Source organism: Kogia breviceps, chromosome 10 (assembly GCF_026419965.1).
Source record: "Kogia breviceps isolate mKogBre1 chromosome 10, mKogBre1 haplotype 1, whole genome shotgun sequence".
Taxonomy (NCBI): domain Eukaryota; kingdom Metazoa; phylum Chordata; class Mammalia; order Artiodactyla; family Physeteridae; genus Kogia; species Kogia breviceps.
This window is the reverse complement of record NC_081319.1, coordinates 64811642-64835752: the sequence shown is the minus strand read 5'-3', so window position 1 is coordinate 64835752 and position 24111 is coordinate 64811642. Positions and strand designations below refer to the sequence as shown.

The 24111-nt window shown below is 40.8% G+C and overlaps 1 protein-coding gene across 39 annotated transcripts in view; it reads right to left on the bottom strand.

Moving 5' to 3' along the window:
- DST (dystonin) overlaps positions 1-24111 on the bottom strand; it is a 503614-nt gene that overhangs the window by 58267 nt on the left and 421236 nt on the right. For 35 of the 39 annotated variants that reach the window (XM_059077098.2, XM_067005926.1, XM_067005928.1 and 32 more), the window contains 10 exons: positions 23826-23987; positions 22156-22326; positions 19391-19557; positions 16109-16268; positions 15588-15914; positions 14750-14834; positions 13398-13639; positions 12289-12495; positions 1837-1956; positions 1562-1669 (listed from right to left, as the gene is read on the bottom strand). In XM_059077098.2, the coding sequence (XP_058933081.1) occupies positions 1562-1669; positions 1837-1956; positions 12289-12495; positions 13398-13639; positions 14750-14834; positions 15588-15914; positions 16109-16268; positions 19391-19557; positions 22156-22326; positions 23826-23987 (1749 nt within the window). The remainder of the gene's footprint in view (positions 1-1561; positions 1670-1836; positions 1957-12288; positions 12496-13397; positions 13640-14749; positions 14835-15587; positions 15915-16108; positions 16269-19390; positions 19558-22155; positions 22327-23825; positions 23988-24111) is intronic. The other 4 variants (XM_067005909.1, XM_067005912.1, XM_067005923.1 and 1 more) reach the window with 1 other exon arrangement.

The window sequence follows — 24111 nt, the reverse complement described above, 5'->3', positions numbered from 1 at the left end:
GTAAATGAATAAATCAACAGAGACTAGTTAAATTTTAATTGCTTCTATGTATAAAAGTTCATTTTAAATTAAAGAAAGGTCCTCCCATGTTGTTGCATAAGGAAGTTCCTCCTTTTCAAGGCTGAATAATGTTCCATTGTATGCTAATGGTGTGTTCGTACTACAATAAAAAAAATTTCATATACACATGTAGAAAACAGCAAAAATGTAAAAAATGTCTTGAAAGTACAACTGGAGATCAGGCTGATAAAGGATGATATATTCCTGCAGTGGATTTCTATGCAGTTGTCAAAAATCAGGGGATTTGATGACATGGAGAACGTCTCAAAAAAAAAAAATTAGGTGACAAAACCACACAAAAAAAAGAAATAAAAAGCCTCAAGTTTTTATGACTAAGACACTGAGCTCTCCAAACATAATAAGCAAAATTCTCCAGCCATTCTTCTAGGTGAGAGAAAGGTCTGGCATGAGCCTGGCAACACTGACATTACTTTCTGTTAAAACATAAGGACTCTGTTTCACAAATGAAATTCTAAGAGGAACTGCTGGTCAGCAAAATTAATTAAATAGATGAGAAGCAAAATAGAACATTATGCTATCCACTGATTTTATGGGGTGGTCACAGAGATCTTGATTATGGTACAAATTCACTTCATAATCCAAAAGCGAAAGATAAAGCACAACAGTAATCCAATAAACCACGGAATAACACAAAAATTCTCTCATGATCATCTGTATTTTCCACACCAGAATCTTCACAAAAATAATAAAGGAAAGATTAAATTATAAACAAGTGAAGTGCCACTGTAGGGTATTTAAATAAAAGATTAAGTATAAATATACAGTGCACATTCTATTATTTGCCTATGGTATACCTTAAAAACAATGCACCATCTTTTAAATGTGATCTTACGCATATACATTTGTATATATTGTTTTTCCCATGGGATATTTTCCCACCAGAAGCATTAATATACATTAATTTCTTTAGGCTTCTCAGATGTCTGAATATGAATTGAACTAAACATTTTTATTTATGGCTGGTTTTCCATCAATGTAAAGGATCGTTAAAACTACATAAACTGAATACTTCCTTAATGATTCCGCTCCTTTTTTTCCTATACAGATTACTGTAACTTTATACAGAATGAATTTCAGTTAGAGAGAACCACATATTTTGAGTTTTGTTTCAGCTCCAGCAGCCCCAATGTTCCTGAAGCCTATAAACAACAGTTGACATACAGAATAACAATTTATACTGATAATAACAGTGATAATACAGAGAACATTAATTGGATGCTTAATGTATCCCAGCTACTCAAGGACTCAAACCTTAACATCTTTTCGGTCTATTAAAAAAGATTATCCCCAGGGTGATTCCCTAAAGGAGTATTTCTTTCACTCTTATTCTATAAGCTTGAAAAATGCCTTATTTGAAACTAATGATTTAGCTGTTTAAACAGCAGCTGTGGATAAAGGAAAAGCGATTTTCTCAGAGTGAAAGCCCCACACATGCTGTTTGCTCACAAGTCTCACATCAGTCACGTGGACGAGATCATACCTTCATCGGCTGCTTTTCCTCTTCACTGCATGTGCTCATGATTTTATGTCCAGATTTAACAAGCTCATCAATAATATCCTTGTGTCGCAAAATCTCCATGGTGAATGTCTGTATTTACCAAAACAAAGATTTTTTTTTTTTAAGAGTGTATGACTAAAACAAAAACAATTAGGCAAAGCAGTTAAAATGACCAAGTTACATTCAATCATGCAAGTGCATTTCCTTGGAGCACACTGACAAACCATGTAGATGCAACTGGAAATGTGTGTCTTCACCTTTTGAACCTGCAGCTGAGCGGAGGTCTGGTCTTGCTCAAGCCTGATGTCACCCAGAGACGTCAATTTTTTGTCTGTTTCACTAATCCAAGCTAACTCTGCATCAGCCGCTTGGTCAAACTAAACAAAAGATAAATAATCAGGTCAGCAAGTTCCTGTAACTGGTGCCAGAGAAATACCTATCTACATTTCTTTCAAATATCCTTATCACACAAATGGAAAATGTGAGCTTGACTCTTCACGGCAACCTGAAATAATCCATGATAGTGACTGATGTTATAAAGAAAGTAAACACAACCTCTTAAAACGTGCTGGATCCATAACACGGCATTAATGATGTGAGGACAGCTAACACTGCTGCCTTCTCTCTGGTGGTGGTAAGGATTTTCTCTTTAGCAATACTATACAAATTGTGCAGCACACGGAACTCTACTTAATGCACTGTGGTGTCCTAAATGGGAGGGAAATCCAAAAGGGAGGGGATATATGTATATGTATGGCTGATTCATTTTGCTGTGCAGTAGAAGCTAACGTAGCATCATAAAGCAACTATACTCCAATAAAAATTAATTAACAAAAAAAATCATAGTGTGCTCATGATTCTGTACTGCAATAACTGAAGAAAATGAGGAACTCTGCATCTTTCTGACATGGAAAGAGATCAGGAAAAAAAATACTATACAAATTGAAAAACTATAAAAGTCAGTCGCTGGACACCATCTTTAAATCACTTCATCCTTCACTTTATCACGTTAATATGATATGCAGGTAGCATGCTGTTATAAAGTACAAAATCCCTAGCAAAAAGAATGACATATTCCGATTTATTTACTCTGTGTGTATATGGAAAATACCTTTCTATGTATGCAGAGTATACCCCCAAATGTCTCATGTATCATTCTTTTACATCTCATTTAATAACAGCAGAAAACATTTTCAAGAGCATTTTTAAATGTTTCAAGAAATTTTCTTTTCTTGAGCATAACAATAATTCATGGTAGAAATTTGTGAAGTATGGAAAAATATACAGAAGACAATTAAAAGCTGGAGTTAATACCATTGGTATTTTAGTGAATTTTCTTCCAGAAGTTGAGACTTAGAAAGCTCTGGGATAATACTATATAAACAGTTTCATATCCTGCTTTTTCATTTATCGTGAACATTTCCCATGTCATATAAATGTGGTTTTTAAAATACCATCACTGTATTCTAGCATACCTGGATATTGTCACTTAGGTTCTCTGCATTTTTTCACTATTATATAAACAAGCCTGTAACGAATATCCTTGTATATAAATCTTTGTTGGCATCTCTGATTAGTTCCTTAGGGTAGATTCCTAGACGTTGACTTCTAAGTCAAAGAGCATGAACATTTTCAATACCTTGCCATCAGATAAACCCCATGCCTTCCAGTTACCATAAATGAGTACAGAGGGCAAGTGACACCACAGCACCAACCATACATGGTAACTAACAAAGCCTTAGTGGGAAAAGTGAAGGGGGATGGACGTTGTGATTTTCAAGTCCAGTACTGCCAGAACCTCTAATGTTTCAAGAGCACCTGGAAATCCAGATTGGGGTCAGGGGATAACTAAGGGAGGGGAGACAAGGGTGTAAGTAAGGAACTAAACTGGAAAACAGTTCATACTTTTAAGACACTAGGCAACACTCCGCAGACTCACAGGAGGATAGGGTAGACCTACTTTTACCCTATCTCACAAGTACATCTCAGAGCCCTGGGCATTATACACAACGCATACAAGGAGTCTCTGGGAGGAGAGAGAAGAAAGCAGAGCTGCTATGAGTCTTGGACCCAAGGAGAAGCACGGGGGTGAGTTCCCTGGATTTTCTTTGGCTTCCCATACCCTGGACTGGATGCTGTAAAAACTGCCACCCAGGAGAACCCAGAGGTGCAGAAAAAGCCCCAGGAAAACCTGTTTCCGGTCAAAGGAGCAGGAAAGGGGCAGCCTTGCAAGACAGAAAACTTATAGACAATAACCATTCTACTCCAACCAAACACCACAGAAAAAAGCCTTGGCCTCCCCACACTGCTGCCAAGCAAGGCTAAATGGGGAGCCCAGATTTCCACCCTCCTGAGCCTGGGCCCCACACCCCTGCCAGGCAGATGTCAGCGAAGTCGGGAGCTGGAACTTTCATTCCCATGGGCGACCACAGACCCCTGCTCCCGGGTCAGTGGAGACCACATGGGGAGCCTGGACCTCCCCCTCTCCTCAGGGTGGCATCGGGGAAAGCCTATGGACAGTCAGGATTTTCACCATGGTGTCAGGGAGCTGGAACTCCCACTCCCACCCAGCAATGAGCGGCGCCCCACCCCCGCCCTTAGGTGTCCCACGAGGCTGCCTGGGGGACCTGGGATCTCCCTCCACCTGGCAGCATCCCTGCTGCCTCTGCCAGAGCGGTGTCAGGAAAGCCAGCTAAAACAGAAGGCTTAATGAAGACCCAAGACACACAACACCGAGAACCCAGAAGAACTCAAACCGAATTAAAGAGGATTATCAGCAGAGGCTAATACCTAGAAGATGATGTGAGAATTATCTGGCAGATTTTAAAGCAGCCATGATAAAAATGTTCCATGAGCAATTTCAAACGCAGTGGAAATGAGGGAAAAATTAGAAGGCCTCAGCAACAAAATAGCAAGTCTCAGCAAAGACACAGAATATACGGAGAAGAACCAAATGGAAATTTTTAGAACTTAAAAATGTAATAACTGAAATAAAAGCTCAGTGGATGAGACCAAGAAAGAGGACAGAGGAAAGAATAAGTGAAGCACAAAACAGAATCACAGAAATCACCCAGCCTGCATAATAGAAAATAGACTGAAAAAAATGAACAGAACCCAGGGCCTGAGGAACTATAATAAAAGAAAATTCAAGTCACAGAGTCCCAGAAGGAGAGGAAAAAGTGGCTGTGGCTGGAAAGTACTCAAACATTCTTGAAATAATAAAGTTAGAGAAATGGAGACCAGATTTGTGGCCAGGAGTTGAGGAAGAGGCAGAGGTGGGCGGGGACGGGTGTGGCTATAAAAGGGCAGCATGAGGGGTCCCTGTGACCGAAATGTTCCCTGTCTTGACGGCAGCTGTGTCAATTCCCTGCTCATGACGTTGTACCATAATTTTGCAAGATGCTACCACTGGGGAAACTGGGTGAATGGTACAACGGGACCTCTGCATTCTGTTTTACAACTGCATGTGAATCTACAGTTATCTTAAAACAAGTTAATTGAAAAAAAAAAAAAAAAACTCTGCGTGGGTAACCTCTCATCTTTCTCTTTTAGATCTATGCTACCAAGTTGCCCTGGATGTACTGATTCATATTCCCACGAGCAGAGTTTGGCTATCCCCTCATCAAAATGGGGTATATAATTTACTCTTTAATAATCTTTGTCAAGCTTATCAGTGAACTTTTCTTAATTATAAGGGCATAACCTGCCAGTGCAGCCTGGCACAAAAGACAGCACTGATTAAGTCATTGTGATGGTTTCAATCTCACAGGTAAAAAATTACCAATTATATAAGTGAAAAATTCTTAATATTACTGAATTATTATTTGTTTACATTTTTTTTCTACCTGTCATGAACATACTTGCTTTCACCTTTACTAAGTAATGAATGAGTAAATGAATACTAAAGCTATCTGCAGGTCAAGTTCTTTTCGTCAACAAGTTTAGATAGAAAAAAATTTAGATAATCATCTAAATATGGGCCAAAGCAGAAGTATAACAGGGGTTAAAATAATACTTTTACATTTACCTTTAAAAACCAATGGCATAAAGATATGAAAAGGAAGATACGGTATAACAGCCCTTTACTTAATCTCTAGAAGTGCTACTGAACAAAATCTGAATATAAACCAACATCTAACCAAAAATCGTGCAAAGTCAGGCTGCTCTGAGACTCCTCTGGTGTCAGGGCAGCCGTCACACTGTCATGTGTGAGGACTGGACACATATCCCATGGGTCCTCCTCCAAGTGTCACACATCTGAGAGGATCGCTGACAGGCAAAGTTGCTCCAGAAATGTTGCAGACAGAATGCAAAGTTGCAGACAGAAATGCAGACCTTTAGCCTTCAGTGTGGGCAAGCTCCCCCATAAGGGCAGTACTTCTAAAATGACTTCACACATTTATATATTCAATCAGAAGTCTTTCTCTTTCCTATGTTTCCCATAACAGCATGCATTGTTTTCTGAAGCCGCCTCGTGATTTGCCTGTAGCAGTGTTAATAAATATTCTGCCCACTAATTCATTACTTTTGCTGCTACGGGGACAAGTCAGAACAATGTGGACTCCAGAAGGAATCTTGATAAGCCATTTGAAAAATTCTATCTTCATCTGGTTAAATAATCGTTACATGACTTAGTTTCAAATGGAACTACTCATTAGCAATTGCTGATCGATGTGAAAAAGAAAAAAATTTCATCAACTGATTCAGCAGCTTCAGATGTGGAAAAAGAAATTGTCACAACAAACAAGTGGAAGAGTCTGATCATTCGCTTTCAAGCCGCACATGGTGGAACTCCAGGGTAAAGCTCTACTATGTGATGCACTCAGCACAAAACTGAGAAAAAATAGTCCAGCCCTTTCTACCAGAGTGCAAATGCTGCAAGATGTCAAGAATAATATTTAACAGGAATTTTGTTTCTTCTACTGGTCCCTGAAAAAAATAAAGTGATGCCCCCACCCCTCTTGTTTGTGTTCAGGCTATTTTTTGGATTTATATGACAGTCCTCATAAAGAAAGGCAGATTGCTGGTGTTAATATTAGTTTAATAATAAGTCTCCCTTTCTGGAAGAAAAAAAAAAGCATCCAATGAAAACCAGTATGATGACACCATCCAAGTAAGACAAAGCTGAAACTCAAACACTGTTTCTTGAACCAAGGCAAATATTTGCTCTGCTAAAAGAAAACAAGACTTCAAGCAGAAATTTCCCTCTGTCCTTTGAAAGGTTTTTTTTTTATTAAATTAGAAAATATTTAATGTCCAACAATGAAAGGAGTAGTCCCAGGGTCTACATGAAGCAATTTACAGTCAAGCACGGCGTTTTTATTTAGGTCTGTGACTCTTTCAAACAACCACTTAACGTATTTCTAACAGACCATGAAATGGCTTATTTCATGTGTGAGTAACGTGGACAGCAAGCTCCCTATACAAATTTTAATAAATTTGCTTATTACTCATACAAGTAGCAAAAAAATGACTTCCAATGAATTGTAGAGAGTGTTAGCATCCTTAACTGCATTCTGGGAAATATTCTAATACACATCATCCCTGGAGTCCAACCATCAACCCCAGCTACTGTAATTCCTAGTATAGTTGAACTAGTATTTCAGAAACTTCCTACAAGTTGGTGAAAAACATTTTAATTGGCTTATCTCTAAATATTCCTGAAAAACACTCTGTAAAATAGTAACTGCCAACATTCTACTGAACACACTGTTCTAAGTGCTTGAACATGCAAGAATATACAGTTGCTGTCAGGATAAAAGGAGATAATGTGGGTATTACCACTAATCCCATTTACAGCTGAGGAAGCCAAGGCAGAGAGAGGTTAACTGACTCACCAGAGGTTACCCAGCTTGTAAATGTCGGGTCTGAGATTCAAACCACGGTGGTCTGACCCCAGAGCCTACACTTGCGGTTGCCCTGTTACATCCCTCGTGCTTGTACACAATTTGGGCTCAGTCACTCAAAATATTCATGGGATTTCACTAATATCGGCTCAAATACCACAACAGTCAATAAGTGGTGGGTTTTCACTTACTATTTAAATGTTTCTCCCATGTCTGACAAACTGCTTTTGTACTTATCTAGAAAGTTTCCCTTGCATGGGAGCAGAGGTTTAAGAAAGACAGAGTGATAAGCAAACTTTAACGTCCAGGACATCCTCTTACTCCCCTCCCCTGGCGAGGGTCTTAGCGCTTGCTTTCTTTTGACTAGTATTTCCTTCCATTTTTCTTCACATTATTCATAACCCAGCCCATATTTTCCCACCGTAAACAAATCTCACTTCCGTGGAGGAGGTTTCCTTCTAGTTGTTTAAAAGAAATTAATAGGTGTTATTTTTCTCCCAGGCTGATCCCTAATGACCCAATGAACTGTTTAGTTTAATTGCACCCATGTGCCTTTATATTCGGGGGTTTTGAAGGCCCAATAAAATAAGCCAGGCAATTAGAACTGCCAGAGAGTGCCTGGGATGCCCAGATCCAGTGAAATACACACTTTAGCACCTTCTGATAATTGCACATTTCTAGGAGGCAAAGGACAACAAAATGCTCTGGGGTTTAAACAATCACAGTGATCTGAATTCAGGCTGTAAGTCTGTACCTCTTTCAAGCAAAAGCTCCTTTCCCCAATTCCACATGGGTCATTTGGTTCAGTGTGCAATTAGAGAAAGAAAGCAGCAAAGATAGGTTACTTTGTGTAGGTTTAACATGCAAAAATACCCACAGTTTCTAACTCAGATAATGGCAGGCATTGTGAGAAGGAGGCAGCTGTTTTGCTTTTTTCTAAAGCTCACAATCACTATTTACTAAGCTGCCTATTCCACTCAGATTTTTCTTAAAACTTACGAATGGGCCCAATTAAAAAAAATAATCCTCTTCAGAATATTGATGCCTGCAAATCTGCAGAGTCAGACTCAGGAGCTTATTAACTGGTCACAATGAACGTACACCGTCGTCAGGCATCTGCCAATAATTGAGGCTGTTCCATTATCTCCAAAATAATAATAAACATCACTCTACTTTACATAAGGCTCTTGGCCCTATGATCTCAAAATTCAATGACACATCTTTTCAAAACTGCTATGTGATACAGAATTAACATGAAAAATCTAACCACGTCACATCAGAAGTTTTTTGAAAACTAAATGTATACCGGACAGATATGAAGCACACGCTAACGAGAAGGTATGTGGACGCCCCCTTCCCTCCTCTCTTCAGACCTCAGCCCTTTTCCACGTTTGCCTGACATCTTCCATGTCAATCAACACCCTCTGTGATGGTGGCCTGACTGTTCACAATGTCCCTACACGGCTGCTGAATTCCAAAATGCAGGTTATACCAGTATAAAGGACGCAGACCTGTACATAAACAATCTTAATGTCAAAAGATGGAAGCATCTTAAGAGAAAGCTGCTTGGAAAACAGGACATTCAGTTATTTTCAATCTAGTTGAATTTAGTCTGGTTATTCGGGGACAAAGCATCAAATCTATCAATTTAAAAACTACCAAGTCATTTGCAAGGCCCATATCCTCACTCCATCACTTGTGGTTGGGTATGTCGGGGGAGGGATCTGGAAGGAGTAGCTCTTAATAAAACAAGATGTATGTGCCTAAGGTATGCAGAAAAAGATGGACTGCTGTCAGATCATGTCCATGGTTCAGGTGGAGAAGAAACAGAATGGTAGATGATTTGTTTATACAAAGTAAAACAAATCATACAAAATATGTGGTTCACATCCAAGTCTAAAGATTTTTTTTTGCACCATTCCTTTTGTATTTCATGGATGCATTTTCACTGGATAAAGAGAAAACAAGTATTCTAGTATCAAACTGTACTCTGGTCCTAATTCCAAACATCTATAAGTGGGCAAGGTTATAAAACAATTTCAGTGATATATTAGGTCCTTTCTAAACTTGTTAATTATGAGTTTAGAAACTATTCTTTCGAGTGCAAAACTAAATCTCTGCCAAACTAGAAAGACAGGTACCAATGTGTTCTTAAATTTGCCGAGAGAGACAGAGAGAAAGAGAGACAGAGAGAGAGAGAGGGAGAGAGAGATTTCCTGATCCTTTCAGTTTACTTGCCCAAGTCTCACAGGCCTTACGGTTGGAAATATCCTCATACTTCTATTTTGCTGCAATAATGGCGCCTTCCTTCGGATTACTGAAGGAGGTTAGAAAAAAAATGGATCACCTCCTGCCTTAGGACTTTTCCTCTCTACCTGATTTATAAAGAGGCCCTTTAGGGAGGTAGAATGAGATCTGGATTAAGTCCCGGTTACAACTCCACCACACACTAGCTATGGGACCCCAGGCAGGTCACCTCCCCACACACTGCATATGTTCCTCCCAGCTCTAAAGGGTACATCTCAGCCTTACTGGAAAGGTATTCTCTTCTTTCCTTTTTTTTTAAATTGGCTTAAGTGAATTTTATTGGTTTTATTACTGGAGGTATTCCATTGGGCAGACTTGCAGGCATTTTCAAAGGAGTGCACATACAAGTACACAATAAATACATATAAACAACCAGAAGATATTAATATATCAATAGCACTAATATTAGTTATGACCTACTAGTAGTGAGATACTTTTACTAAACAATCTTCCTCTCTCACACAAGGAAGCCTTGAAGGATACAGACCACAGTGTTTGCACGATCTTGCTTCCACGAGTTTTTCTGTATTTCTTCACAAAGTCTTGAAACTTTCAGTAAGGAATGATTTTTTCCAGAAAAAAAACCCCCAATAATTGTTATTTTCCTACAGGGTATATGTTTTAAATTCGAGAAAACACAGACCAACCTGTGGAAAATATTTGCATAACTGAATAGAACTGGGCTACAGTTAATGACCTTGGCACTTGGCAGAGCTTACAATCCAGTAGGCGCTCAGTCTGTCACCTGCCCTTGAAAGCAGCTCCTTTGCCCCTTTCCTGTTTGCCCACTTCTGTTCCCCTCTAACCTTAGAAGAAAGAACCTAATTATAGGAATGAGATCACTAAGCAATTGAAACTAACTCCTGACTTATGTTCTCCTGAATGCGTACCATGCCTTGTCGAACCTGTGGATTCTTTTCCTAGATTTTAGGAAGTAAGAATGAAGAATTAAGCAGTTAAAAATGACTAGCTCTCTACCCCCAACAGCCCCTTAGCAATCCTGCAGGAGATCACGGGGGCAAGATAACATGTGAAGAGAGAGTCAGCCAGTCTGCACTCAATGGACAAGGATGCAGAACCCAACCTCCTGCCTCGATGATTCACTGAGATTCTTTTCCCTTTAAAAACTGTCGTGGCTGAGCAGAATCTTCAGAATTGGTCTCTGGACACAAGTCCACCTTCTCTCCAGATTGCTGGCTTTTCTGATTAAAGCACTTTCCTTTCTACTGACACTTGCCTCTCGAGTTATTGGCTTATGAGCAGCAAGCAGCCGAACCTCGGTTTGGTTACACCCTTATTACTGTCTTCCTTCCCTGAACTAGCCAACCACAGTCAGCGTCTCAAGAAAATTCTACTCCCAAGAGGACAGAATATTTGTTGCGCTATTTAGAGAAGTCTCCAGTGCCAACTATGAAAGGTCGAAAGAAATTCTGGTGAAAAACAATCCAACTCTTTTCAAATAGTTGAATAAACTTCACAAATAAACACGCTTATTATCCTATGATAATGAGGCATACAAATTCCTCCAAACTTTGAAAACAGAGCCGTGCAAATGCATTCCTCAGGCATGAAGGCCTCCCTCACAAAAATGTCTGAGGCAGGCCTTTTGCTATCGTTGTATTCCATCGGCTTTTGTGATTCCAGGGCACAGCACTGAAATGGGGAGTGAGGCGCCATGTTTTAGAACTAGATAAATTACACTTTTACGGCAACCTTAGAGAATGAATTTTGGATGCTCCACACGACCTGCTTGATTTGTGTTTCTTGCTTTTGGCTTGGATGTGCAAAGGCTGAGTCATCCACCTTCCCAAGCCCTGCTCCACAGTACACAGCAAAACCCTACTAACTCTGTCAGAGCAAGTCTGCAACAAGAGGCTGATGACTTAATATAAATATTCAGAGATTTCCATAAAAGTTAATCAAAACATGTATTACAAGCTTCTAGATCCAGGACCCCCCCTTGTTGCCCACAGTCTTCTGAGAGAGCTGTGGCTAAGGGGTGGGGCCTATAAAACTCTCTGGAACCAGAAAACGTACGAGTTGCAGACAGGTCAGCAATGATCATTTTTTCCCCTTTCAGTCATCTTCAGAAAAAAAAACTACATCACCAACACAACTGTTTCCTTTTTAGAAAGAATTCAGCCTTTCTTTGCCATGCACATCAAGGAACAGTTAATAGTGACTTACGCGATAACTCAAAATATTTACTCACACACAGATTAGACGCAGCCAGGGCATAAAATTAACATGAGCAGCATGCACACATGTACACAAAAGGCATTTTGTCTGGACAGCAAGAGAATGGCGCTAGTCCTGACGGTGGCTGACTTGCTGAGGCTGGGAGACCGGGAGGTAGATGGCTGCCAACAATGTAGAGGTGAGCCTTGCCCGGCACTCAGATGTCCAAGTACCCCAGCTAAATGCTTTTGAAACCCCTTCTGTTGTGGAAGCATAACCAATGAATGGAAACACTACTCACAGTCATCTCTGATCAGGTGGAGGCCCTGGGTGCAAGTGGAGGAAACGAACTGCCCAGATGCCCAGGTGTTCGCCTACCTGCTGGGACCTCAGGATGGCCGCGTCAATCTCCTCCACCTTCTGTGTGATGGTGTCGCTCACCAAGCGGTAGCGGTCGTTGTCCTCGGCCACCATTTTTTCCAGCCCTTCCCTCGCCCTCCAGGGCACCAGCTCCAGGAGAGCAGAGCTCACTTCGTTAAGCGAGTCCAGCAGGGCTTTGCTGCTCTTAGCTTCCTTCTTTAGCTCCTGAAAACAGAAGGAAGAAAACACAAACCTGTGGGAAACGCCAAGTCTGAATGGGCTTCTCCTCTAACTGTCCTTGGGGTCAAAGCGCTTCACAGGCCAACGTGATGCACGGATCCCCTTAGCGCCAGTTACCCCAGTTCTATACCCCGTAGTTACTTAAAGCTATTTTGCAGAAAGGAAAGTGTTCCCTGAGAAGTTCCAAAGAACACTTCCTTTGTCCACATGGCAAGACTTTAGCTTTGAAATGTAATATAAACGTTTAAAAATTGGGAACCTGAACCCGGCAAGTTAACCCAGCAAGTTAATCCAGCTTGCTGGTAACCTCGAAGTAATCAGGTACCAGAAAACTAAAGAGGAAAGTCCAAACCAGAATCAAGTGACCCTCGAAACGAGGACACACTGGCTTTAAATCACCCCAGTTGAATCATTATAGGCTCAGTGGACCTGACCTCCCGGACTGCCTTCACCCATGTGTGATCATACTTCAGGGATGATAAAAACCGAGGCATACAACTCTAAGGATAATCAGCATGAGAGAATACCACTCTTGCAATATAATTAGAAAAGCCACCTCATGCTTGGCATCTATCTTATAAACATATCATTATTCGAACCAAATTATGCATATCTCTGAAACAGTGATCATTTTCCTTTTCTTTTCTGTTTTCATCATTCTGTTTCTATAAGATTCGAGAAACAAATGACAATATGCTGTTTTCATGTCTGGGCTCCTAAAAGTTTAAATAGCTGATCTGCTCCCAATTTCTGTTGGGTCTACGCCCACCAAGGCATCCTTAAATATATTAGTAATGACACGTGATAAATATCACTTCGCCCCTGTGTGAATAAGGCTCCCTGAGAGACAACAAGCGGATCCAAAGAGTGTATAAATCTGAGCGTACTTTTTGCCTCGCATGTGCTTGGCTGGAGGCTTCTCCCTTCAGAACCTGCGTTTCGTATGAAAGCAACTCGACCTCCACCTTGTCCAGCCAGGTGCACAGCCCCTCGTGCGTGGAGTGCAGTCGCCTTGCGAGCTGCAGTGCCTGATCCAGGGTCTTGGCAACATCCGTGCTCAGTTTAGTGATGTCTTGGTACCTCGCTTTAATGGCTTCCAATTTATCTTGAATTATTAAAACTTCATCACCTAGAATTTCAAAGGCATATCATATCTCATGAAAGGGGAAGAAGAGTTCTTCAGCTAAAGAAGTTCTGACCCAAGAAAAGCGCTTTCCTAGGTTTGAATTTTTCTGAGGATATCTGGCGAACGTAAACAGTTCTGAAAATGCAAATATAAAAACTATAAAGGGCTATGTGGAAAGCACCACCTTTGCAACTCTTTGTATGGTCTTTCCATTTTCAAGCATCGGGGTTAAAAACTGCCTAGGTTTGCATACTAAGTTTGTGGCTTATTACCTTGCACAAGATACCTCACCTCTCTCTGCGCCCCTGGTTACTTATCATTACGAATAGAACCTACTTCATAAAGTTGTGATAAAAATTCAATGAGTTTATATTTGCAAACTGTTTAGAATAGTGCCTGCAACATATATACATTTATATGTGTATGATCTATGCATGTGTGTGTGTGTTAAAAATAATAAACTCACCTGTACTATTCCAACAGATCCTCACCTGCCTCTATTTAATTTTCAGACACACAGAGAAATTGTGTCCTGGGCTTCAGAGTCCAAGTGCAAGGCTCTCGATACTATATCAAATTCTTCCCATTCATAATGAATGGTACCTGTCCTTCACCACACATATGTGCTGAACTGGATATAAATACAATGAGACATTCCTACAGCCAAAGGAATTACTAAAACAAGGTAATATCTGTTTTCTTGGTGAGTTCAAGCACAGATAAATGAAGCCTGGGTATAGTCACACTATGTGTCACTGAATGCCATCTATCTTAAAATTTTAAAAAACTGTCTACAACCTATATGCTCATGTAGAACAACTGCCTTCCACAAGTGGAAATCTAATATCACTCTGCCATAGGATTCTCTGACCAATGCTTGGTGTTATGAGTAATACACAAAACTTCCATTAAAAACTCAGTGAGATCATGAGAAAAACAATGAAATCATAGTCTAAAACACCCTCGGTCGGCCTTCAAAGCATTCTTCAGGATGAAGTCTTGGAGTGGCCCCAAAATTTGAGTGTGCTTTGTGTTTTTCCCCCATCTCTAAAACATTTTGAAAGAAACACAAAATGCTCACGTCATGAGGATCTGATTTGAAAGGTATCTCACCTGTTGTTCGTTTAAGTAGTTCTAAACCATTTAGTAAGGCCTGATCTACATTTTGTTTTCTGAGTAGGATGTCCTCTTGCAGAACCTAAAACACAGGTATCATTTTTATGTGAGGGAAAAAAAAAGTTAAATAAGCATTGTCATTATCAGTTAATCTTATTTGAGGAAACACCTTTTCAAATATTCCTCACTGTTCTCATGTTTACCCATCTTTTGTCCACCACTGTGCCTACGTCTCAGTTCATCTATCATAATTCACTCCCTTCTTCAGAAAATGGGTGATGTGGAGACACTGGAGTACTGGTTAATTATGGGCCTTTGTATACAAAGATGAAATAACAAAATGAAAAGTCAACAATCCAGCTATTGGATAAATTAAATTTCTTCTTACATGTGACTTCATTAAAAGTAACTCAATGCAACACTACTTACTATATATAAAATAGATAAACAACAAGGACCTACAGTACAGCACAGGGAACTCTGCTCAATACTTCATAATAACCTATATGGGCAAAGAATCTGAAAAAGTGTATATATACACATATATATACACACACATATATATACATATACATATATGTGTGTGTGTGTGTGTGTGTGTATATATATAAATATATATACATATATACTGAATCCCTATGCTGTACACTTGAAACTAACACAACATTGTAAATCAACTATACTTCAATTTTAAAAAGTCACTGTATACATAGGCAATGTCTTATTTGAGTACAGCAACTCACCTAAATCATAGTGAACATAAAATAATACAGAAATAAGGAAGACCGAGAAAATGAGGACGACTGAAATGAAAAAATAAAATAAAATAAAATACCCGCAGCTCAGCCTGCTGTGTCCACAGCCCCTCAGGGCTGGAATCCTGCACCGAGAGCCTCCTCAGCTTGTCATGCACTTCACTCAGCCAGTTCATCAGCTCCACTTCATCTTCCCCAAAAATCTTAGCATTACACAGAGCCTGCTGGAGAAGCTCAGACCTGCTGTGGCTTTTCTCTTGAATCTCAATGTACCACACTTGAGAGGAGTCTAATTTACTCTGCACCATATCTTTATCCTCCCTGGAGCTCAAAACCTTTAAGGACTGGCCAATGCTAATGGCCTGGTGTAAATGTTTATTATGATGGTTGATGTCATCTTCTAAGGCCTAAATAAAGTTTAAAAAAGGAAACAAAAAGAATGGACAAAAATGACAACATAAATTGAACAAAAAGATGACACATGAAATGGGTCTAAGGTTGCACTGATGCATCACACAACAGTACAAAACTCAAATGCATGTCATAAAACCACAAAGGGCATGGAAAACTGGATCTCACTAACGTGTGATGGGAACCTTACTTTGTGCTGGGCAATTTGCTCCTCCAGCTTGGACGCTTGGGTTCCAATGGGTTCGCTATTCGCCAGCCTCTTTTCTGTGGTTGTCAGCCACTCATTCAGTGGTTCTAAGGTTTCGTGAAACTGCTGTGCTACCACTGAGATACCTTCCAACTGGCGATTCCTGAAAACGTGCCAAGAGGAAGGTCATTCAGGGATGAGAAACGTGGGAAACTGTCAACAGAAATCTTCACTCGTGCTCCTGCGTTCCACTCCAAACAGTTTCTGTAGAAAGCATCTAACGTTAAAATTAAAATCTCTCACGCAGAGAGGACACTTTAAAATATTTCTCCTAGTCTCCATGCTTCCACTGCCGGAGGCTGGGGTTCGATCCCTGGTCGGGGAACTAAGATCCCACAAGCCACATGACATGGCCAAAAACAAACAAAAAAAGAAATAACTATGAAAAACTTTAAAAAATAGTTCTCCTATTAAATAAAAATAAAGCTGAACAACACATCAACCTCAAGTGCCTGAATCCTGTGAAAGTCTTAAGTAACCTGGTTGTAATACTTACAATAATAATAGGTATAATCATAGTAATGTTATAATAACAATAGTAGCCATGATAATGATAGTAATAGGTAATACTTACTGAACATATATTCTGTGCTTTATAATAGTTAACTTCAATCGGAGCATCAGGTACTGAGATTGCTTGAATCAAATGGTCAAAATTAGATTTAAATTTTGAAGAATGACTATAGCATCCCCTGTGCTGGAATTACTAGTGAGTCCTCCTTTAAAAAGTACACTGTCAGGTATATTTCCCTGAGGCAACAGTTAATATTTTATGGACTAAAATATCATGAAAGAGGAGAAATATTCCTCAGACTTTCACTTGTAACAGAGTTTGAATGCTTTTAGAAAACCCATTGTTTCCTCCCTTAAAAAGGTACCACGTAAGTTAAAACCTACTTGGCACTGTCCTCGGTTTTTATCTACAGCAAGTGATTGTGCTGGTCTGTGCACAGAGGACCTGATTCTGTATCCAATCCTGTGAATTATTTTTGCTGGGACCAACAGCTGCTGTCTTAACCTGTTATCACGTTTAATTCTTAGAGAATTACATGATTTGAGAAATGAGCTTTCTATGGGGACAAAGGGAATTATGGACAACTGGCACGTGCTACCAAACATAATTTCTTTTTTTTTTTTTATGCGGTACACAGGCCTCTCACTGCCGTGGCCTCTCCCGCTGCGGAGCACAGGCTCCGGACGCGCAGGCCCAGCGGCCATAGCTCACGGGCCCAGCCGCTCCGCGGCACACAGGATCCTCCCGGACCGGGGCACAAACCCGTGTCCCCTGCATCGGCAGGCAGACTCCCAACCACTGCGCCACCAGGGAAGCCCAGAACATAATTTCTATACCTTCATATCACAAATTACATATGCATATATTTTAAAAACTTTCAGTTGAAATACATTTGATCTTTTTAAAAAAATGAATAAAATTACTACATTATTTTTGACTTCTGGATTATCACTATTTATGACTCTTTATTTTTTTTTTATTTTTATTTTTTTTTGTGGTACACGGGCCTCTCACTGTCGTGGCCTCTCCCGTTGCGGAGCACAGGCTCCGGACGCGCAGGCTCAGCGGCCATGGCTCACGGGACCAGCCGCTGCGCGGCATGTGGGATCTTCCCGGACCGGGGCACGAACCCGTGTCCTCTGCATGGCAGGCTCCCTCTCAACCACTGCGCCACCAGGGAAGCCCTATTTATGACTCTTTAAAAAAAAAAAATTCTAATATCCAATCACCTAGAATTACTGAAAAGAACTATTTTGCAACTAGGTTTAATTGATTATGATTTAAATTGTAAGGGAATCTATTAGTCTGTGTGTGAATCATAGCATCACCACCATCCCTCCACTTAATACCGCTGTGAGGAAGGTTTAGGAAAAAAAAGGACAGTCATGAGAGTAAAGCAGAGATCTAGACTTTCATTTATTAAAAAAAAGTATTGAGAGTCTCTCCCATGGCAGTAATTCTGGGGCATTACACAGAAGGAATAATCTACTGACACACATTAAAGAATAACATGAAACTTCCAGCCTCCTTTGGAGCCCCCTTATTCAATGGTCCTAGAATGATAACTCCTTCTAACTCCGTAATTCAAGATTAGACAAACCCTTCTCTGCACCATCTTAGTTCCAAAGAAGGTAGGAATGTATGGAGATACTCATTCTCTTCAGTGGGTCATCTATTTCCAACCCAGCCAGTGTACACGTCAATGTAGCTACAACTTGACATCGCTCAATGCGGTGCCAGTGAAGAGAATGAAGAAAGAACTACATTCAATATCTTATGATAAACCATAATGGAAAAGAATATTTTAAAAAAGAATGTGGGCTTCCCTGGTGGCACAGTGGTTGAGAGTCCGCCTGCCAATGCAGGGGACACGGGTTCGTGCCCCGGTCCGGGAAGATCCCACATGCCGCGGAGCGGCTGGGCCCGTGAGCCATGGCCGCTGAGCCTGCGCATCCGGAGCCTGTGCTCCGCAAAGGGAGAGGCCCGCGTACCGCCAAAAAAAAAAAAAAAAAAAAAAAAAAAAAAAGAATGTATACGTATGTATAACTGAGTCACTTTGCTGTATAGCAGAAATTCATACAACATTGTAAATCAACTATACTTCAATTAAAAAAATTAAAAAGAAAAAAACCGAAGTGTAATGAAGCCTGGTGGAGCCATGCTCCAGCTTCCAGCCCTGGTAAACGTCACAGCGTCCTCCACCTGCCTCACTTCCCAGATAATTCCCACTCCTCCTTTAAAACAGAGCTTAGCTGTCACTTTCCTGCCCCAGCCCAGGTTCCTCCTGTTCTCTGCTTCCACAGCACCCTGTGCCCAGATTTCACTTTGAACCATCACATTTGTCATTAGTCTTCAATGGCTACGAAACCCTACTAGGCTGTCCCTTGTCTGAGGGCAGGGATGATCTGACCAGCGCCCCCCTGCGGAAGGCCCAGCTCTGCCTGATGCACGGTAGGCAGGCGATAACTCTGTTATAAATGAATGAACGAATGACCCCCAAAGGAAATACTCTTCTTAAGAGTTGGGATAGATTTGGAGACTACAGGACATCCTCATGGGGGAATAAGGACAGAGGGGCCTTAGCCCTTGCCCTCCATGTTCACATACATGATAAACACAGGAAAATAACAATTTGAAGAAAAGTATTACCAAAATACAAGAAATCAGTATGAAAGCCATTGCTGCTCTTTCCGAAGACTGGAAGCATTTACCTTGTTTCAGCCTTATTAAGCAAGGCCGCCCATCTGCTATCCAAGAGACTCAGTTGTTTCAAAATCTTCACTTTATCTGCAGGTTCTGCTGTGGCGGCAATTTTTTCTCCTTCCCGTTTGATCACCTCCACAGTAGATTTGCGGTCATCCAACAATCTCTGGAGAAGCTTAAGACAAAATAGTAAATTTAAAAATAAATAAATAAAAAGAAAGGAAACAAAGCGATAATTTTATCAACATATGGAAAACGTACACAAAATACTTTTTACTTTTTTTTTTTTTTGCGGTACGCTGGCCTCTCCCGTTGCGGAGCACAGGCTCCGGACGCGCAGGCTCAGAGGCCACGGCTCACGGGCCTAGCCGCTCCGTGGCATGTGGGATCTTCCCAGACCGGGGCACGAACCCGTGTCCCCTGAATTGGCAGGTGGACTCTCAACCACTGCGCCACCAGGGAAGGCCCTACACAAAGTACTTTTGATATGTAACAAAAATAACTTTGTGTGGATTCACATACAAAAGGACCTGAGAAGTAGGGTTTTTTCAAAAAAACTCATTTTGTGTAACAATTCATTACTATTGTGTCAAACATTGTGGTGGTGGCTTTTCACACTAAATAAAACGAATATTGATAAGGCCACTGAACCATTCGTTATTAACTTGTTAATATAAAGTAATGGAGTAGAATGTGCCACTTAGGAGAACTCCTCTGCACTGATAGCGCAAAATCCCAATTATTATAATGAAATGGGAATGCCCTAAACAATCAACAGTGATCTGTCCCGTTGAGACAGAAAAGGTTATAAATCACTGCTGTTTCCAAAACCTTTTCCCATGTTAAACAATCCACTGCAGAAGGGAAGTTGAAAGTCAGACCAAGTTCACAAGCTAGTGAGGCTACAACTAGAGGCTCTTGGTTGCTTTTAGGGGGTAAGATAGCTCCTAAAATTCTTTACGAGGATGAAAACTAAAAAGAGCCTTTAAATATCATTTCCACAATGAACCGAGGGGGAAACATGTCAGAAATCCCCAAAGCTGGCTAAAGAAGACTAATATTTCAGGATTGAGACGTGGAAAAAAAATTCAATTTAATGCTTCATTTTGAGAAGCCTGGAAGGGAGTGTTTGACATAGGTAGCCAGAAATCAGGATTCCCTTCCTCCGATGAATCAAAACAAGTATTTCAGGAATAAGTGCAATCCCCAGGCCCTGTATGAAGAGCAGTGAGGAAGGCACAGGCATACAGAATGCTGAGTACCACACTGCTTCCTTAACCTGGCCCTGACTGATGCCTAAGAACCAAAGGCACAGACAATCACCCAGAAGTAACAAGCTGGAAGGGTATTTTCTCACTGTCACTTTGGGATCAAGGCCACCACAACAGGAAGGGAGGGGAACAGGGCCAAAGAGAAGGGGAAGAGATGCCCTTTCTTGACACAGGTCAGAGTCATCATAAAATCAAAGTACAACAGGTGGTTTAGGCAGTAAAGAGAACAATTAAGTGGATTACTTTTGGTAAACTTCAAGGAACATCTTCTAGCAATTCAGAAAGCAAAATCAATAGACAGGTTTTGTTGGCTAAGCATAGTTCATTAACTCAGGGCAAATAATAAATGTTTAAATTAAATTGTGAATGGTAGCAATTATATTATTATATTTAACACCAGATTATATTATATATTTATTACGTTATATAAATTATACATATATTATTTTATTACATATTATTATATATTACCATATTTTTTCAAAAATCAAACAAATGCAATGTGTTTCCTGTTATATTTCTTTAATCCATACCTGTAAATCTATTTCTAATAAGTTTATTTCCCAAGATACTAAAGTCTTCGAAGAATTTTTAGAGACTTGTATTGGATGTCAAAACCCAATTAAGCCTCTTAATCTAGTCTCTTCTTTTTAAAGGTCTCGTCTTTTTAAAGAGAAGCCTTATCAGTGTGCTGTGTGCCAGGTGCCACTCCCCCATGTGTCATTTCAAGTCATGGCTGACAAATCAATACTGGACAGGTCACTAAATGCCTCCTAATGACCACAAAAATTGTACATGTGGCCCCAAATAGTCACCGTCCCTCTAAGAAGTGTCTTTCCAACTGGGTCCTGTATTTGCAGAATCAAAAGACAAAGCAGCATGGTTCTCAGCGTATGTGAATCAACTCTGCCAGTACAGGCTGAACCATAACAAAACTGTCCATACTGACTCTATAAAATAGGCAGTTGCATGTGCATCAACCTAATACACAGGAGAACGATATTTCTGTTCGAAGTCACCTTTACTGTAACTGATATCTTCAAACTCAACTACACTCTTTTTTAAAATTGTACACACACACCCCTCCACTCAGCACTTCCTGTCCCCCACCCTCGCGCTGTCTCTTGCTAATAACTCTTATCTCCCATCCCAGTGTTATTTATCAACGGCTAACGTAACACCATTTACGTGCTTACTTTGTTTACTGTCTCTCTCTCTCTCCCTGTTCCTCCCTTCCCACTAAACCTTAAACTAGATGAGGAATTTCTATGGTTTGTATTCAATGATATATTTCCAGCACCTGGAACGATGGCTGACCTGTGGCAGATGGTCCACAAATATTTGTTGAACGACTAACAAAACAATGTCTAGAGCATTGATTACCAGTTAATGAGGATATCCTATTAACACAAATAAAGAGAGTCACAAGGTAAACTTTTACTACTCTCATTGTTAAGATTTAACAGGAAACAGTACGAAAGCTCCAAGCTCCACTAACTTACCTTCTGCTCTTGTATCTGGGCCTTCACCACCTTGAACTCAGCCGATGGGGGCTTCTGATTGGCCACAAGCTCCTCGGTGTCCACCATCCAGCTGAGTAGGGACTCCAGGGCATCCTGGAACCTCCCGCAGTGCAGCAGGGCCTCCTGCAGCTGGGCTGCTCGCTGGGCCACCTGCACAGTACCAGGAATCCCCAGTTATCTACTGCGTTCATGAAAAATGAAATTTGCCCACCAGCCAACACTTTCCATGCTCATCTTCCCATCTGGTCACAAATTTTCTTTTCCTTCTCACTTAAAATTCACCCAAAGCATTGCTAGTGGGCAGGATACAGATGGAAAGGAGACAAACTCAAACTTAGCAAGTAAGCCAAGGAGATAAGGTTTCCATCTCAACCAGTCAGTGCAAAAGGGGAAGCCTTTGAGATTCTGGAAGTATCCAATACATTTATGATTAGCAATGAATGGTTCAAATATTTTAAGGTTACTGAAAGAAACAGTGCCTTATTCATTTTTATCATTATCCCTGGAATTCATTCTTTATTTCCTACTGTTGAATATTTTTTTAAAGACTAAGATTTAAACAACAATATTATTGTGGAGAGAATCAGAATTACGTTCTGCTAGGCAAAGTAACTATGAAGTATCCAATTAAATCCTGCTAGATCCAAGCTCTATAGAGTCCTTTCTTGACAAGCCAGGGCCTTTGTCGCCCAGTAAATGGAGTCTCTGTGTCCTGCATAGAGATATCCTATTGCCCCCTCAAAGGTCTTTTCTTTTGGGGCTGAAAAAGTAGTTGGCAAGATATTTTAAGCTCCATGGAAAGTATTCACACCTGACACTGCATCCTAGTTGTATGTGAGGAGTGCTGCGGTATGAATCAAACTCTAAAGAAGGATAAATGTCGTTCTGAGATCCAGCCACTGCTTAAGATTTCAACGCAAGGAAAACTCCAAGAACAATCCCCCACCGCTACCACCACTAGACAAGCAGTGCCATCCCGAAATCCTTTTCTGATCATTTCTGTCACATCTTTATGTGTGCGTCAGCATCACCTTCTTAAGATACCAGAGCATTATTTTCCAGTGTTTTCCATCATGGGCATTTAGAAAAAGGTGGGATCTACATCTTATCAGTAAAATGGTATTTGGACTTAATGATCTATAGCGAGGTGCAAACCCTTAGTCCAGGGCAAACAGACACACAGCTGTCCTGTGTCACCTATTACACAGTGTGGAGTGAGTTGCTGACCTCTGAAAATCAGGTTTCACATAAAAAGTGAGAGTTCCAAGTTCTTTGCAAAATAAGTAAACGATTTGGCAACAGGGAGCCCAGATCCCTATGGGACACTGATTATGGAGCCAAGTAGCCCCTGTGCCCTTGGAGATGCATGTGCTCCCACCAGCGCAGGGCCAGGATTCTGGTCACCTGCCGTCACAGCTGTGCAGCCGGGTCCCTATCCTCATGGGGGCAGTGGGTGGGGGAGGTCCTTCCTACATCTGTCCTGCCCAGCAAGCCCTGGGGGCATCTAGGGTGGGCTATCAGTTCATGGGGATGTCAAGGAACAGGAGGGTTTAGGGAAGCTTGGCTACTAAAAATACGACTGGTGGTCACAGCAAATGCTGGAGAAGAACAATCCACAGAAATGACAACGAAGGGGGTGGCAACGTCACCTTCTTGTTGAGGGTCTTCCATCGCGCACTGGCATTGTCCAGGTCCCGCTCCAAGGCCTGGGTGCTGGTGCCCTTAGCGGCACTCTGAATGAGGCCTTGACCCAGCCAGTTCACATCCTGCTGTTTAACCTGCAAGGGTTCAATCTCTTCTTTTTGGAACACCTGCATTGGAAAGAACAATAATTATATGAATTATAGTACCTAACAGCCACCAAATATAAACATCTGTCCAATCATCAGGTATAGATTATTAGAAATAAAGATCATTTTTGTTGCCTAGTCATGT